Source organism: Phalacrocorax carbo, chromosome 2 (assembly GCF_963921805.1).
Source record: "Phalacrocorax carbo chromosome 2, bPhaCar2.1, whole genome shotgun sequence".
NCBI classification, from domain to species: Eukaryota; Metazoa; Chordata; class Aves; order Suliformes; family Phalacrocoracidae; genus Phalacrocorax; species Phalacrocorax carbo.
The window spans coordinates 158,074,407-158,090,909 of NC_087514.1; the positions used below are offsets into that span (position 1 = coordinate 158,074,407).

At 35.1% G+C, this 16,503-nt stretch overlaps 1 protein-coding gene across 2 annotated transcripts in view; it reads right to left on the reverse strand.

Annotated features, from left to right (window-relative positions):
- UBE3C (ubiquitin protein ligase E3C) overlaps window positions 1–16,503 on the reverse strand; it is a 79,307-nt gene that overhangs the window by 38,878 nt on the left and 23,926 nt on the right. For both annotated transcript variants that reach the window (XM_064445022.1, XM_064445023.1), the window contains exons 11-15: window positions 9,732–9,818; window positions 8,873–9,030; window positions 8,303–8,535; window positions 3,041–3,145; window positions 1,853–1,940 (exon numbers count right to left, since the gene is read on the reverse strand). In XM_064445022.1, coding sequence (XP_064301092.1) covers window positions 1,853–1,940; window positions 3,041–3,145; window positions 8,303–8,535; window positions 8,873–9,030; window positions 9,732–9,818 — 671 coding nt within the window. The remainder of the gene's footprint in view (window positions 1–1,852; window positions 1,941–3,040; window positions 3,146–8,302; window positions 8,536–8,872; window positions 9,031–9,731; window positions 9,819–16,503) is intronic.

Here is a 16,503-nt window from a genome sequence, read left to right on the forward strand (position 1 = left end):
AGTCAAGAGGGATTAAACAAGTCATGCTCACATTGTTACCTGCTTGTTCTCACACATTTATGTTGACTGCACTTTTTTTAGCCTGATTTCATATGAAAATTAGGTTTTCATGAACACACTGTGCCATCTTTCCTTACCACCTTGTTTCCAACACACCTTTTGAGCTAACCAGATTAATTTTGACAGAGAATAAGAGATTCAAAAAATACTAAGTTTGGGGGAAAGTTTCAACTGGATAGAAAAGAGAAAATCCTTTAGTGACCTGATTACAGAAACAGCAAGGAGAGCTCAGTTATCTGCTCTGTTCAATGTGTCAGCTTTTCTGACAGACAGCCAGCAAAATGAGGGCATGTAGCTGCTCTGCACCAGCCACAGCGCACCCACTCCTTATCCATCAACTGCCCCGACCAAGGCAAGTAATGAAATGGAGGGAACTGGTGCTGTTATGGGAAAGAAGACAAGGGGGAGAGCTCAAGATACTGTATGTATGAAAGGAAGGAGACTAGTAGAGTAGTAGCATGGGGGAGAAATGGAAGAATGGAAGAAATAAATGTGGACCAGGTCTGAAGGTGGAGAACATCAAGACAGTACAGCTGTCAAGAGCCGTGCAGGTCAATGGAAGAAATGGATTACTGATGTTGTCTGTAAGGTATACAGGATACAGGCCTGTTGAAGCCTGGCAATTTTGGCTAGAACACCTGCTTTAAAGATTTCGTATTATCAGTCACTTAAAATAGGCAATTTCCAAAGAGAGAAACTAAACTGAAAAAATATTAGATTCAAAATTCTGAGGAGTACTTACACTGGACCAACTAGCTGTTGTTATCTGGCAACTAGTCTAATAATGTAATCAAAGTAAACTTCTACTATCATAGCTATTCAAATTTTAAAAAAGGGATTATAAGAAGTCTTTAGGTTTCAACCTTGGACAAAGCCCTTAATTCTGTATAACTCTGTGGCAGCATTAAAAAGGCTACGGTCTTCTCTAAATGATCTACTGTATCTGGCTAAGATACTCAAGCAGATTACATCATCTTGAAAGAGAGTATGGACTCTCATAGATGAATTATTTTGCTGCTTAAAGGCCCCATTTTTAATTCATTATTAAATCTTCACAAGTATTAGTGATTTAATGACTATTTTACCTAAGCATATCAAGGTAAAATTCTAGAATAGTGAAAATACAGAGGTATGAAAAGCTGAAAGAATCAGACTGTCTCATGAGAAAGTATATTGGCACATCTAAACTAGTGTAAATTTACCCTGATTGCTAAGTTGGTCCAACTCTGGCATCTTTCTTTGGAAGTTCCATAAAGTCCAGATATTTTGAATAATTCAAGGGATTAATTTTCTGCCTTATCTAATTAGAGACAATATTTATAAACAGTAATTAATACTTATGGCACCTGAATCTTGTTTGTTACAGTGTAATATATAATAAAGACGTTTCTTTATAGTATACAGCAAAGGCAAAACCTCGATGCTTTATCACATCTTCTGCAACTTTATTAAATTTTTATCTTATACAACTGCCTTTTATACATATTAATAATAATACTTTTAACACATATAATTTCTCCACCTCATCATTTCCCCTCATCAATCCCAGCAGAAGCTTGGGGAAAGCTGTTATACATTAAATAGTCTAAGGACATGCGCACAGGTGGATAGAAATACACATTTTTTAAAACATCTGAAACAAAATTATGAAAGATTGCCTTGCTTTTGGCTAACATTACAACATAACATACAAAATACTCAACTGAGCTCTACAAAAGGTAGATTTTTCTTTGCATAAGGCAAATTGTTATTTTGACTTAGCAAAGCAAAAATTGCACAGACAGTATCTTACCATCCAAAGTAGATTGCAATGGTCCTATTCTTCCCATTCTTCTGACTCTCCAGACATGTCTAGCTGATGGCACATACAGCTGTGTAACCTAATAAATTAACAGCATTTCACAGTTACACATTATCTAATTACATATTACAATTTACTACTACATAGTAAATACATAAAGTTGTTACATCCAAGAGCATCTCTGAATGCTTAAGTATCTTCGTTTCTAATCCCGCCTCCTTATACTTGTGCCTGAAAGCCGAGCTGCAAAATTAACAACAATGTAATATAAATTCCATTTATCATTTTAAAACACCATGCAATGTTCCATTAAATTCTGGTATGTAAGATACTAGAGAAGCTGACTTTGAATTTGAGATGTCAAATAAATTCTGTTTACTTTGTATTGAGAATCAGGTTAGCATCACAATTTAAGACCACTACTACTTTCTCTAAGGTGCGTAGCCACTATTTCCTAAGAAATATAAAAGAACTCTCACACAGAAATTGAAATCTTGAACACAAGGCAAGCAGATGTGCAATCATCAAAAATAAACAGAAGAGTTAGTTCACTGTTAACTATTCTGTGTAAAAGTTCTAACTGCTAAGATATCTAATAATGCAAAGTAGTCAATCTGAGGTGAAACTAGCTTCCTAAGATCCAAGTTTTCAATGATTCAAAGGATGTACTTGCACATTCATAGTGGCGTTTTCTTTTGCACGCACATACACACTTTTTAAGCTCAAACAATGCCATTTTTTTCAAAAGCTCTCAGGGACCAAAAAAGTCTACTTGAAGTAAGTACAGAAAATGCTCCTGAATTTTCTTTTATTTTAGAAGAGAATTTTGATGGTTTTTTCCCCCACTACAGAGCAATTCTTTTTATGAGAAGTACTTAAAGTAACTAGAAAATAAAATGCAACACAAAACCACCAGGTTTTCAATTCTGATCCAAATGCAGATGCCTTACACTGTCACACTGAAGAGTTGGTTCTATTTTATGGAGTGACAATTTGATTTAACACAGAAGTTTAACATATGCAAAACTTATACATTAGAGAAAAGCAGCATTACTCCAGGTTTTAAACCACACTAGATCTGTGCAACGTCAAGATCACTGATACTGTCCACAATCAAACACTTCACCATTAAAACTTTTGCCCCTGTAAGAATATGTAGAAAAGGGGTATTACTCTTACCTTATCTGCTTTAATGTTTTCTTGTTCTGAGAGCCAGTGATTTGGTGGGCAGAAATTTCTCCTTGTATCTCTAGATTTCAACATTTTCACTAAGTTTGTGATGACCTAGGTGTCAGGAACATTCAGTATACATTTAGTACTGTGAATGAAATTGTATAATCGACAAGCAAAAACTTAAGAAAACCTTTCAGTCACGTATGAAATTGTTACTTATTTTTAACTTACAAGAACTTGCTCTTAAATACCACAGAGCATGAGTAAGTAATTGTGGTTCACTTGCAAGTCATCAAAAAAATTGACTTATTAAAGTCTAATTACAAAACCTAAGAACTAGGACTACCTAGGACTAGGTAATCCTAGGACCCTGCATGCCTAAAAAGTTGTACGCCAGTTCAGGAAAAGCTGAGAAGTTATAACACGAAGTTGCAGGGAAGCTCTGAGTTTGTGAAGAAAACAAATTACTACCACCATTAAATTTCTTTAAATAAGTAAGGAATGCCTAACCAGGTCATTTATACAATAGTCTTTTCCACAATTATTCTTTTTTCCAGTTTTGCTTAGATAGGTTTTCAGAAATCAAATGTGTGACTAGATGTACGTTTCAGAAGACAGAACTATACTGCTATTCCTTAATACCTCTCATTCCAATACTGAGATTGTGAACAATTTGGCTGATTTGTACATCATCTTTGTTCACAAGAAGGAAGATTCTTAAATTTGTGTGTGTTGTTTTTCAAGGAAAATGCTCCACAGAAGAATGGAACTTTCACTTGCCATCTCAAGACACAGGTCACTGTCTCAAGTCATTGTATCACTCTACACCTAGGCAATTCTGAGGGATCAACTAATAAGCAGTGGGTATTTCTGCCTGTAGTCAATAAACTTAACTAAGTAGCCAACACAAGATGTGTTTCTCCATGGCCAAACTGTACAAAAATCAACGCCGACTTCAGAAGGTAGCAAAGTAGAGGGCAGAAGCCTTACACTGGCAGCAAAATGTAACAGCAAAAGTTTCATCTCCAAAGTACCTGAAAGATTGAGTACTTCTGGTTGCTGCATTAACAAACTAAAGCATTTCCAACTAAAGGTGCCTCGGAGAAATCATAAGAATCTGCTGATGATATGACCTGACCAAATACTGAGGTGATTATCCATGTGAAAAAACTAATGCTGATATTTTAAGGGTAAAGGCCTACATCTTGAAAAGATACTACAGGCTCCTTTTCTTGTCAACAAATATCTTGTTAGTATTTTCAAAGCTGACAAGAGAAAAGATGACCACCTCATCCAGAAGTAGATACCAATTTATCAAATTAACTGTATCCTCGAAATTCTTTTATCTATTAAAACAGATCCTAGTGTGACTAGCTTGGTTGTTTACACTGCATGGTAAACACTACCATAAGACTATCACAGGATCCAACATACCAGATTCAGAATGTAAAACCAACCACTCCTGAGAAGGGCCTAGCCCAAATGTGCCTGAAAGCAGATTACAAGACGACCATTTCCAGAAAAAGGATGGTTACCAAATATTCTTCTGGTGATCACCATAAGGAGCACAAAAAGTCCCCACAGACCTAAAACTATATGTGTGGGGTGGCTGGTTGTAATTTTCATTTAATATGCACATATATACTGTATTATTGTTATGTTATTTACAAACCAAAATGTGTTAGGTAAAAGCCCTTTAGGATGTTAAGTCAGTAAGCCCTTTTCCAACAGAAGGTATAAGCATTTACCTGGAAAACACCTGGTAACAGTGGTCTGAATTTTTATTCATCAACTGAACCGTAGCAGGTGATGATGCCTAAACCTATACTTCAACCAACTACAAGCACATTATCTTAAACCACTATGTTTAATTCATTTTTATTGACAAGGAATTAAAACGATGAAGGGTAATTCTGTCTTTATGATAACTGCACAGTCAGAAAATGAAAAACTGAGTAGATAACTAGTTTAGGCACATCTTAACAAAATTGGGAGGCTGAGAAAAATGGTTATCATGGTCACTAGGGTGTCTTTGCAATTTTAATATTTTTCTTGGCAGCTTCTTCCAATTCGGGGTGGTGGGAGGGGGAGGGAAGTAGAGATACCAAGCTAACACCTACTCCACCTCAAGCATTATTGTCATACTTGGTTGCACGCCTCCTCTCCAAAGCAGAACCAACTTAGCCCAACACTACATAAAATGTAATTAAGTGGAATCAACAGAATATTAAATTACTAGCCTAAAGATGTTTTCACTACTACAATGAACAGCCATCTGTTCTGCAACTTGGAACTATAGCACTTGAAAACTGAGTAAGAAAAAAAACATATACAAAACATTTCTGTAGTAATCTTGCTAAGACAGTCTTAATGAGCCGGTGTCAAGAGTAACAAAGAGTTTAATGGGCCTTCTAAAGGATTTTGTCTGTAGATACTATACAAAAGACCTTTTAAGATCTAGTTTATAAAGTAATGTCTTGAATAGAGACAGAACTGTCTGATTACACAGGAATTTTCATCACCTTGCCCTTATAAAATTCAGGTTAAATTAGTCACTGAAGCTCTGTGGTTCCATTACCACTATACTAAACAAAAAAAAAAAAACCAGGAAAAAAAATCAGAAAAAATTATCCATATGAAGACCACACTAATAAAATATTTTACAAGCAGTTAAAGAATCCTTGAAGGAAGCCTAACCAAATTAGGTGAGATTGGAGTTCCTTCTATGTAACGAACAGGTACTGAGAACACTAGCAATCTAAGCCCAGGAATCCTTTGAAAAATTTTTGGTAAGGATGTATTTTATTGAAAGGAAAGACCCGCTACAATAAATGATATTGGAAAGAAATCCCCATTTGAATAAAACACCAAGTGCAAGTAATAATCAAAACTAGAATTCAGCAAAATTAGCAACTTATTTTCATTGGATTAACTCAAGACAGTGAAATAGTTCTTTTATTTGACAAAACCCATTTTCGCGTACTCATAACTTAAGTCCCTCTGTGGAATCTCTAACAGTTGACTACACTATTCAATATTATTATACCAAGCAAAAGAGGGATTCTGCTGAATAAAGACATTTTCACATGTGAATGTTACCATTTCAAAGACCTCCAATCTGCTAGCAAAGAAACACCTCACTGTCAGCAGTCTCACTGTTTTCAGATTTACCATTACCTTGCAGAAGTAAAGCCTATATTTGTGTGTGTATATATATACAGGAATGTATTTCATTAGATACCAGTGGTACGGAAAAATGCAAAACAAGTGTGAGATATTAAAAGAAAAAAAGAAATTAAAAGCATAGGTGATAGGGAAGGGACATGACTTTTTCTCTGAAGACAGCTTGCAAAAGATTTACAAAATATAAATATCTCACATTTGACAAAGTAAAAAAGAAAAGTATTTTCTACTTCAACACCTTATATTTACGATGAACTACTTCAGCTTTGTTTTAGTGATTTGGAAGAAGATACTGCTGCATGTTCACTGTCAAGAAGCTATTTTGAAGCTGCCCTCAGGAAAGACTCAATGCTGCATAACGGTGGTCTTGATGAGATGAACTTTAGCTGTGTTGAATTTTTATCTGCAATGTTATGTTTCTGAAGGAGGAAACAAGGCGAGTTTTGTTATTAGCTACTTTTTTGGGTAGAACCAGAGCCTTGGAGATACCATCAAGATTTACATTTGTAATTCAGCTAATGGAAGACAACCCTGGCTCCTGAAACTAGAAAGAGTACACCGAGTTGAGACAGTTCCCCTACAGGTTTAATTCCTGACTGCCAAAGGGGGGCAGAGTAACTTGGGATTTTACAACTTTCTGAATGACAGCAAAATATGATCAGATTCACCTGAAATGTAAGAAGCTTATAAAGAGTGTGATTTAATATGACAAACTAAAGAGAATAAATAGAAGATGGCATGATATAAACTGCACACATAAAAATAGCCAAATAGCCCTAGCATGCTGTCCTTTGAAAAATAGACATATTGGGGTTTTCACTTGTGACCTTTAAATCGAAAGTTTATTTGGAAATTTAAAGACAAGTAATTAAATTAAATTGTGCAAACATATATTAGATCAATCCGTGCAAATTACAAATTCAGTGGTGCATTAGGACTGCATTCAATGCAATCAAAACATTATCAGTTACTCTCACTGCTATTAATGCTTATGCTCATAAGTGAAATGTGTTGTAAAATCAGGCAGAATAGGCTGGATAGAGGCTATCTTAGACTTGTAGAATGAATAAGCATTCCTTAATTAGCCCATCAGGTTAAGTGCAAGCCTTAATGGGCCTTTCCTAAAGTCTAGCATGACATCTTTCTCCAAACATGGCCAAGAAGAAAGTTCCATTAGCAATATTAATACAAGCTTAGTTGATCATTTTCATTCAATTAACTTCTTTCAATTAAATAGATAGCTTGACAAAAGCAGTGATAAAAGACCTGAAGGGACAGCTGATGACTCGAACTGAACATTAGTGTGCGAGAGGTCGCCAGTATTAAACAGACTGTAAATCTAGCATTCAATTTGGAAAATGCATTTCTTCTGCTCCCACTTCTTTAATGAGCAATTTTAGCTGACTAGATGTGTTTGCTGCAGAATTTTCATGACAAGTCAAGCACTCCTTTTTTTCGGCAACAGTTATATTAGGTTTTTTCCTGCCAACGTTTTCAGCTTCTCTTAACTCATGTCTTAGGTAGGATGCCATGGATAAAACTAGCAGAAATACATTGGTAGATATCCAGAAAGAACATACATTATGTTTACATTTGCTAAGCTGGATTCACCATCCCGTTAGTATTCCAGCAGACCCAAAAGGAGTAGCACCAACATATTGTAGCAGAACACCAACAAAACCACTGTAGCATAGTACCAATTTAGTGAAGCCTTTAGTACAGAAGTACTTGAGTAATCGTATGATTCAGTTAGAATTTCACACCTACATAAAGCTATAATGACATACCTAAGTAACTTTGACTCCCATTCCGCAAGGTAAAACCTGTATTCTATACAGTAACTTTTTTATAAGCAGGGTAAGCAGGAAAATTAAGAGTTGCCAGAAGTAAAAAAAAAAAACCAAAACAAACCAACCTGTTACAGTTCTCAGAATTTAGTTACTCAAGTTTTAGCATATATGCCAAAAAGCAACCTTCCCAAATCCATATTCCTTCTAATAACTGTGTTAAAAGTATAATCAGAGAACCTTCAGCAAAAGCCTGAAAATTTTATTTAAATATGTTCTGAAAATTGACACAATTTACCTTGAATAACTGAATCCACCTTTTTTGTTCCGTCTGTATACATTGCTGCATTTCTGTATTTTTTGTTACTCCAACACTTCTAAATGCTGCAATATATTCCTCACGAACCTCTGGTTTTGTTTCTGGGTAAGCCAACTTTATGATTCCTAAACATGCATCTCGAAGGCAGCGTGATAATATTACAAGCTCTTCTAGTGTAAAAGGCATCATTGATGATTGTCTTTGACCTACAACTACATAAAACACAAGTTTAAGTTTCTTTAAATGTCTTTTTCTTATTCACTTCACTCTCTTCACTAACTCATTAAAAATTATCATGATTAAGAACTTCCATATCAGACCCTGTAAAGCTAGGGTTCCCAAGATGCAGACCATTATTTTTTTCCTCTTTTTTCTAAATGCAATCACCATGAAAGAGCCAGCTGACAGCTGAGTACTTAAGGGACTACCAGCAAGTCAGCCCAGAAGAGCCTTCCCCACAGATGTCAGCAAATCATCACCCAGGGAACTCTGTAGCCTCACACAAAAACACACTGCAAAACACTGCTATTTAGTATGCCTGAAACTCACCTTCTATTGGATCACCAAAGAATTCATTATCATGAATAGAAATAAGTGAATGACTAAACAAAGAACTAAAAAGGTAGAAGAGAGGGATAATTCGACTAGAGTCTTCTAAAGACATTGGAGAGCCTCTTGAAATCACTTGAAGGAGTGGCACCATAGACCTTAAAATATAAAATGCAAAATTAAAGAGATAATTAAATACTCTAAAAAAGTACTAACTTCAGCATTTTAGCAAAAATATTTACTAGTTCCTACAGCAAAATTAGGACAGCACTCTCAGTTAAATAACTACTATTTCCCACTCTTGTAAAATAAGGTTACTCTTTGTATGTTCATATTGCTATAGTATCTCAGTGTCTTGATAATAAACCTTGGCGTTAACTATTAGAGACTGCAGATAATTTCTGGTTTAGAACAGAGACACAAAGCAGAGAGAGTAACTAATGTGCATGCCAGCAGAGAACAAACCTGTAGGTCCAACGCTTCAGTACCTGGGAACATGCTTCTGCCATGACCAATTTCTGAACTAGTCAAAGTACGCGAGATAAAACTCAGATAGTCGGGACAAAGTACTTAGTGCTTCAGTGTTTGTTATGTTGAAGCTAGTAAGCACGCCAAAATCCACAAAAGATCTACCTTTTTTTAAATACAGATTTTATCTGTTTACCTGTAATTATTTACAACTGTCCAATTCCCAAGGTTTTGCTCGGTTTTATGAAATCATAGGAGCTAATTAACCATTACAGTTTTGTTTTCACCCATCTCTACAAGCATTGTCATACCACAAGTTGTCTCATTCTCTTTTCACTAGATATGCTCTATATTAACAAAGACTCAGTTTCAGAAATGGTGTAATACATACCCTGTGATCATTCGTGTAGTCATTGAAGATATCAAATACCAAAGATGCCTCAGGAATCTGGCATTAAAGGCTAAACTATAAAGAAGCCTGCAAGAGGAAGTTCAAGTAAGTTGTATCTTCCAAAATACTCTATTCACTAAACACAATGCTCCTCTGAAAACTTTTCCATCAAGCATTTCTCAAACATTAACAATTAAAATTTTTTTTTTCAAGATGGAGGCTCTTATTCTAATCAAATCTGGTGCGAGCCCCAAAGCTGGAAAACAAGCATATAAATCCTTTTACCTAAAACAGAGTTTTCATTAACTCAGCAACAAACCACATGATACAGACCCAAGTTTTCAGTATTCCATAAAATTAAACACACATTAAATTAAAAAAAAAAAACAACATTCTCCAAGTTATTTGCCTGGGAATTTTTTATATTCTAATACAGAAAACCACACCAACTATTTAACAGGTCACTTCCGTGGTTTTTCTGACACTAACAAATGTAGTAATATTTGTGAAACATAGATTAAAATACTTTACATTAAAAGCAACTTCCAACTTAAAATTATGTAGCAATTTTACTGGTATATTCTGCATGGCAAATATAACAACATCAACAGAACAATGTCAGGACAGTCACCCATGCACATACACTAATCCATCTATAGACAGAAAATGGTTTATACAACTGTAAATAAATGTGTATGTTCACAGGTCAGTTATATACAGGGACTGACTTTAACTATATTATTTCAGACATGATTACAGCATGATACTTTTTATAGAAACAAGAAATAAAAAGCTTCCTGAAATTAAAATGTCTCCCCCTAGCCTGTTTTTTTTCCCCTGCAGGAAGCAACATGTGATAAACGTTATTTGAAACAATATCTTCTAAGAAACCAAACAGGATTTGACTGGCTAAACTGTCATTTTTTTGATATTGAAGAACTGTATTCAGTTAGCTATCCTAAATGCTACTTTCCTAGGTCTCCTAATTACTATTTGAATAAATAAGGTAAAACAGATACTCAGATCCACATCTCCTCTCAGAGGTCAACAGCCTCATAATATCAAAATTCCCTGTGACCATGCATACAGGAGGTAGGAGGCTGGGAAATGGGAGCAGGGAGGGTAGACTACAAATGCTGCTGCCCGAAAAAACTCGATTTATTACAGACCACAGCGATAAATTAAAATTTGCCAGATGGCAAAAGGAAAGGAAGCACATATCTCATTAAGGAAAAAAGTAAAATATCAGTAAACACTTAAAAACATTTGAAAATTGTCCAAGCAGCAATTCATTTAAAGACATTAAAACAAAAAAAACCACCAGAAAACCTACACGCCCACTCACAAACAAATACTGCATCGTGCCATATGCCTCTGGGTCCTCGCTTACTAGCTGCTGAAGCCCTGCAAGCTGCTCTTGCTGTGGATATTCTCATGCATCCACACAGCTAGTCCCTTCTTCAGGCTCTCATTTCACACGCATTCACCACGCCAGTTGCACAGACAAGGAACTGTGCGAGGATAAAGCAGCATTAGGAAAGGCAGAACTCTTCACCAAACAAAGGATCGAGTTTTGCAGGTACAGGGAGTTTTGGAACTAGAATGGGGGCGTGCAGAAGAAGGGAAAAGGAAATACAAGCAACCTCTGGTTTGCAGCACGTCTTTGCTGAAGTATCAGCCCTCTTGTTTCAAAAACTTTGGATTTTAAATACACAGATCAGTACCTTTAAAAAGAGTTGGGAGCTTCACATATTCCATAGAAGTTGCATGTTGGTGATCGTTACTAAGTTTGAGTCAAATTTGAAGCAACTGCAGCTAATGCCAGTTTAAGCTAAGTTTTATTGTAAAATTAAATTCTACTTCAAGTAAGTGGAATTTTTGAAAAAAATTCAACCTGATTTTGATACATGGGAATTTTACTTCCTTCTGAAGTCACATTATTTTGACATTTGGGTGGAAATTATGCATTATCATGTAAGGAAGGGCTTATTATTCCTAGCTAATTTAGAATAAGGATTTGTATTTTGATGTTTAAGTATCTGAATTATAGCTCAGACATCTTGGTTTTTGAAATGAGAAATTTCCTCAGTGACCTTCAGTTTTCAGCCTCATATTTGAAATGAAAAGTAATTTGGCACAGTGCCGTTAGGTCTCATAGGGCTTCCAAGTAAAAACTTGTTAATTTTACAATCATCCCTGGAAATTATGTAATAGTTTTAGCAGAAATGAACAAACATTATGGACACTGAACCTATCATAATGTAATTCATTTTTTCATTCTAGCAGTATTCAGCAATAATGAAGGGAAAAAAAGGACAAACCTTAAGAGCTTATAATAATAACCTTTGTCTAAGTTTAAGCCATTTTTATTCCATATGCGTAATTCAGGCAGTCAATTGTAGCAACTGCTATATTTCATGGCCCAATTCCAGAAATGCTGAATGTATTCAACTTTCGTATTTCCCTTCCCTGAAAATCTGGTTAAATACAAAAATGCAAATTTGGTAGAAGATGTTACCATACAGCTTATTTTGTCAATATGAAATACCTATGTAATACAAAGCAGATGAATTAGTAAGTTCTAAAGTTTCCGTACTGTTACCAGAAAATAAACATGAAGCTGCAAACTGAACACAGAAGGGTGAATTAGGCTTTGAGTTACAAAAATTTTACATCACTGATTCACCTGAAATATAATCCATTGCAAAAGGAACGACAACAGAAACAGCCTATTACCCTCCCACTCCAAGTACAGAAATTGGCTTCCAAAGTAGAAGATAACAAAGGTAACAAAAAAAATAAAAAATCACAATGCAAGGATGGATGTGGAAAGTCAGATCTCTGCAAAAGTTCAAGAAGTTGACTGTACTAAAAAGTAGCAAAATTTTTGCCTTCACATTGAAAAAATATAAAAAGCCTAAAAAATTAGCAAGTAAAAAATAAAAACTTGGAGAATTCAAATAGGTCAAAATCTACCTCATGTGGTCTTTTTCTTTGGCAGAGAGAAAACATGCATCTGCTAAAAAACAGCATTTCCAGGTAGGACTACATTAAAATGACACAATAGATAACAATTCTTGATAAACTGCAGAACATTGCAGGGATAGTTTTTCTACCCTGAAGACAAAGCATTATCAATCCACAAAGTTCAGAGATTAGTTAATGTAAAGCTTGAGCATCCATGTAATCTTGATCACTTCTTCCTTTAAAGGAAAAAAAAAGCCACACACAAACACCAGAAATCAAAAACATTAGACATTATTTCTTTTTAGGTATATTTTTATAATTTAACTCAGGGGTTTCATGTCCAATATTTGTACTACTCTAAAAACAAACCAAGCATCTAAAGTTTAAATCCTGGGTTTTACCCCTCTCATCTGGTGGTTTTGCATTTTCTTGAAAAATATCACTACATATCACCAACTTCTTTATTATGAAATCATTATACATGGTTTTATAGAAGAGATTCATTAATAGATTTTCTGTAAATTTCAATATTCAGATTTAGCACTGTAGTTCGGAAGAACCACCATTTTTCAACTACCAGAAAGGATAAGCTCTTTTCAAGTGGGAAAATGCACACTGCCTCAGCCACAGGCTATGATAGAGTTAAATTCACTCCACTGATTTCTGTTAAGTATCTATTTTAATCATACCAAATTAAATTATCTGCTCCCAAAAGTAAGTACATAACGATCATTTATTTAGAACCTTGTTTCTCTCCCTAGGTGTCTTATCGTCCACAAAGGCTACATGATTTATGTGTACTTGCCAGAATGGCATTTTGGGCACCTCTGGTTTAAAAAAAGCGTCAAATTCCTCCTGCGCAATGGGACAGATTAAATGACCCATTAAGCTTAATTTAGCTGAGGCACCACTACAAGTTAATTAGTTAAAGGCATGATTTTCAGTCTAGGTCATAAATTGGGCCCAGTTTCCCACTGAGACCATTTAAGTTAATGAAGAGAATACACTAGAATGAGAGGAGCTCATACAGCCTGCGAAAGGTCACTGCTGCCAGGGCAGCATGTTTGGACACTTCAGAATTGCAAGGTGTCACAGGTATGAGGCAGCATGCGCAGCCATTGCTAAATGAACGATACCACTCTTGAGGCTGCTTTAGGCTTATGCGCCTCTTCATACTGGACCAAGAATGCAAAGCAAAGTTTTTAAAAAAAAAAAAAAAAAAAGAGTAAAAACATCAATGTTTCTGGTTTTTAAAAAAGCAAAACAATATAAGAACATTCCCTAAAGAATTACTAAAATAGCCTCATGTAATGCGTAAGTATCTTCAGTACAAGTATGAAGCCAGGCTGCTCGTATTACACCAGAATGTCAGTCTTCCAAACAACTTTCAACCACAGGTTAAGCTTAGCAGTGTTATGTTTATTAAGTAGTAGTAATGTACATTCACTATGAAACTGTTAAACCAAGATTAGCAATCACTCTGGGACACTGATCAGATGGCCAGTAGTGACTGAAGTCCCAGCACAAGCACAGTTTTCATCACTATTTAATATTAAAGCCATAGTGATAACCTGAAGTCTATGAAATTATGCCCCTAAATATTTTACAGAAACAGAATTTACTAGTTATTTAAAGTAAAATTTTGATGAACAAATCTTGCAAAACTCATTATAAGAACTACGTTCCAAGACTCATGTTTTCTTTTTTTTTTTTTTTAATAACTGTATTCAATAATATATATCAACTTTACAGTGAAAAGATGAAAGCGCTGCCCCTCTGAAAACAAGAACAATTCCCAAGCACTTCACAATAATCAGGTTTTATTCTACACCTCCAGTCTGGCTTACTGTCACTAGCTACAGCTAGGTTTCCAGTCTTGTGGCCTTTTTCTTTAACTGGGTTTTAATTGCCATCTTTCCAGACCTTATTCAGAATTTATCAAAATTCCTAACAACTAACCCAGAGCAATGTGCTTTTCCAGTAATCCACCTTTGGATCCCACCACTCGCCATAGAGAATCAGAAAGGAACTTCAGAGGCTGGCTCCTTCTGTTCAAAACTACATGGTATTTCTGGGTATATCTTGTTCCATTCTCTCTTAATCTCTGCTACAAAACAAAGAAACTACCAAGCTACAGCAGCAACACCGATGTTCTTAATGCCATACAATATCATCATCAGTCAAATCAAAGATGTACTGAGAAGCCACAAGAAGAAAAAGCATTCAGCTTTAATGGAGTGACATACGTCTATACCACGAGTTTCTTCAAGAAGGAGAAAAGCCTCAGAACTATTAAACCAATAGAGAGATATTTGTTGTTTCCTCCCTCCAAAGTCTGTGTTAACTTTAGCCTTTCTTTACAGTCATTGAAAAGTTATTTTCAGTTACTATTATCTTTATTTAGCATCCCACTTTGCAGACTTGCAGCCTTTGTTTTTAATTATAATTATTTTCTCTTACAGCTGTAAATGCTGTTAAATAAGCAAAGTCTTTGTAACAACCTTGTCTATCTTTTAAACCATTTGACCCAGTATGTTTCCTAACAGAAAAGTGCATTTTTGAGCTCTTAGAACATATAATTTTAAATAAATTATTTCTGCTTAACTATTTCCATGTGGTTTAATTAAATAGCTATACTTTACCCTGAATATTAAGTCATTTTAAAGTTAGTTTCAAAACAAGTGAAGCATCTTTCAAAAGACTATCATTAAATTTGACAAAATCATTTGGGCAATTGAAAATCGGGCAATTTAAAAAAGTGGAAATTAATGATGAAAAATCTTTTCATTCTCTTTTGAAATGGCACAGTGTTTACTACCTTAAAAACAAGCATCAAATGTCCTTTGAAAAACACTCAAAAATAACGTTCAGAATAGCTGTTTTGTAACTCTAGGCCAGGTCTAAAATGCACTGAGAATAGGATAAAAGATTGACACCTCCTGACACGATGATGCCTGGCAAACCCAACACCTCCAAGTCAATCATAAGTCAGAATTAGCAATTAAATGTCTACTTTAATTTAACAAATACCTGTATGAATTAACTTCATTTTCACCATGAAAGTAACTCCACTGGTATTACTGACACAAATCTTAAGTGCCTCTACTACTTATTTCTAAAATTGGTACATTCAGCTGTTTTGGAGCTATTCAAAAGCTTAAATTTGTAAACTGCTTTCCATTATAAAATGTTGAGTAGAGCTTCCATAACTCCTGTATTTATCCGATGTGTAGCTAGCTTGTTATCACAAATAATTGCAAAGCCCCAATACGGCTTCTTAGAGGAAATAGATGCCATACTCATACAATTAAAGTTCTGTGTGACTTCTTTATTCATTAAACACCCTTTTCCACACAGTTCACCAGCAAACCTCAAGTCAAAGCAGTGATGCATTTAAACTCAGTAATTACTATCCAAGGCAATGTACTACTTGCAACAATAAAGCGGGCATACTAATTCCACTGCTGCTATGATCTTCAGGTCTCACATCCTGCTCTAATGCAATTAGTCTACAAAGAACTAATTACCCTAATCGAGCAATCACAGTTTCACTGACATCTTACTTCCTCTAACAGCTATAAACACCATTGAGCTAAGATAGCACCTAATTAGTTTTCTGTATCACTGTTTACAATGCAGTTTGAATTGATTATGTTTACAACATTCCCTAAATACTTACTTTACTACCAGCAGCTACATACTTAGTCAAAACTATTTGCACCAGAACAGCGTTAATACTTATATGGATCTTACTATGATAATAAAAACATCAAAAATCTGCTATTTTAACTGACATTTGTGGTTT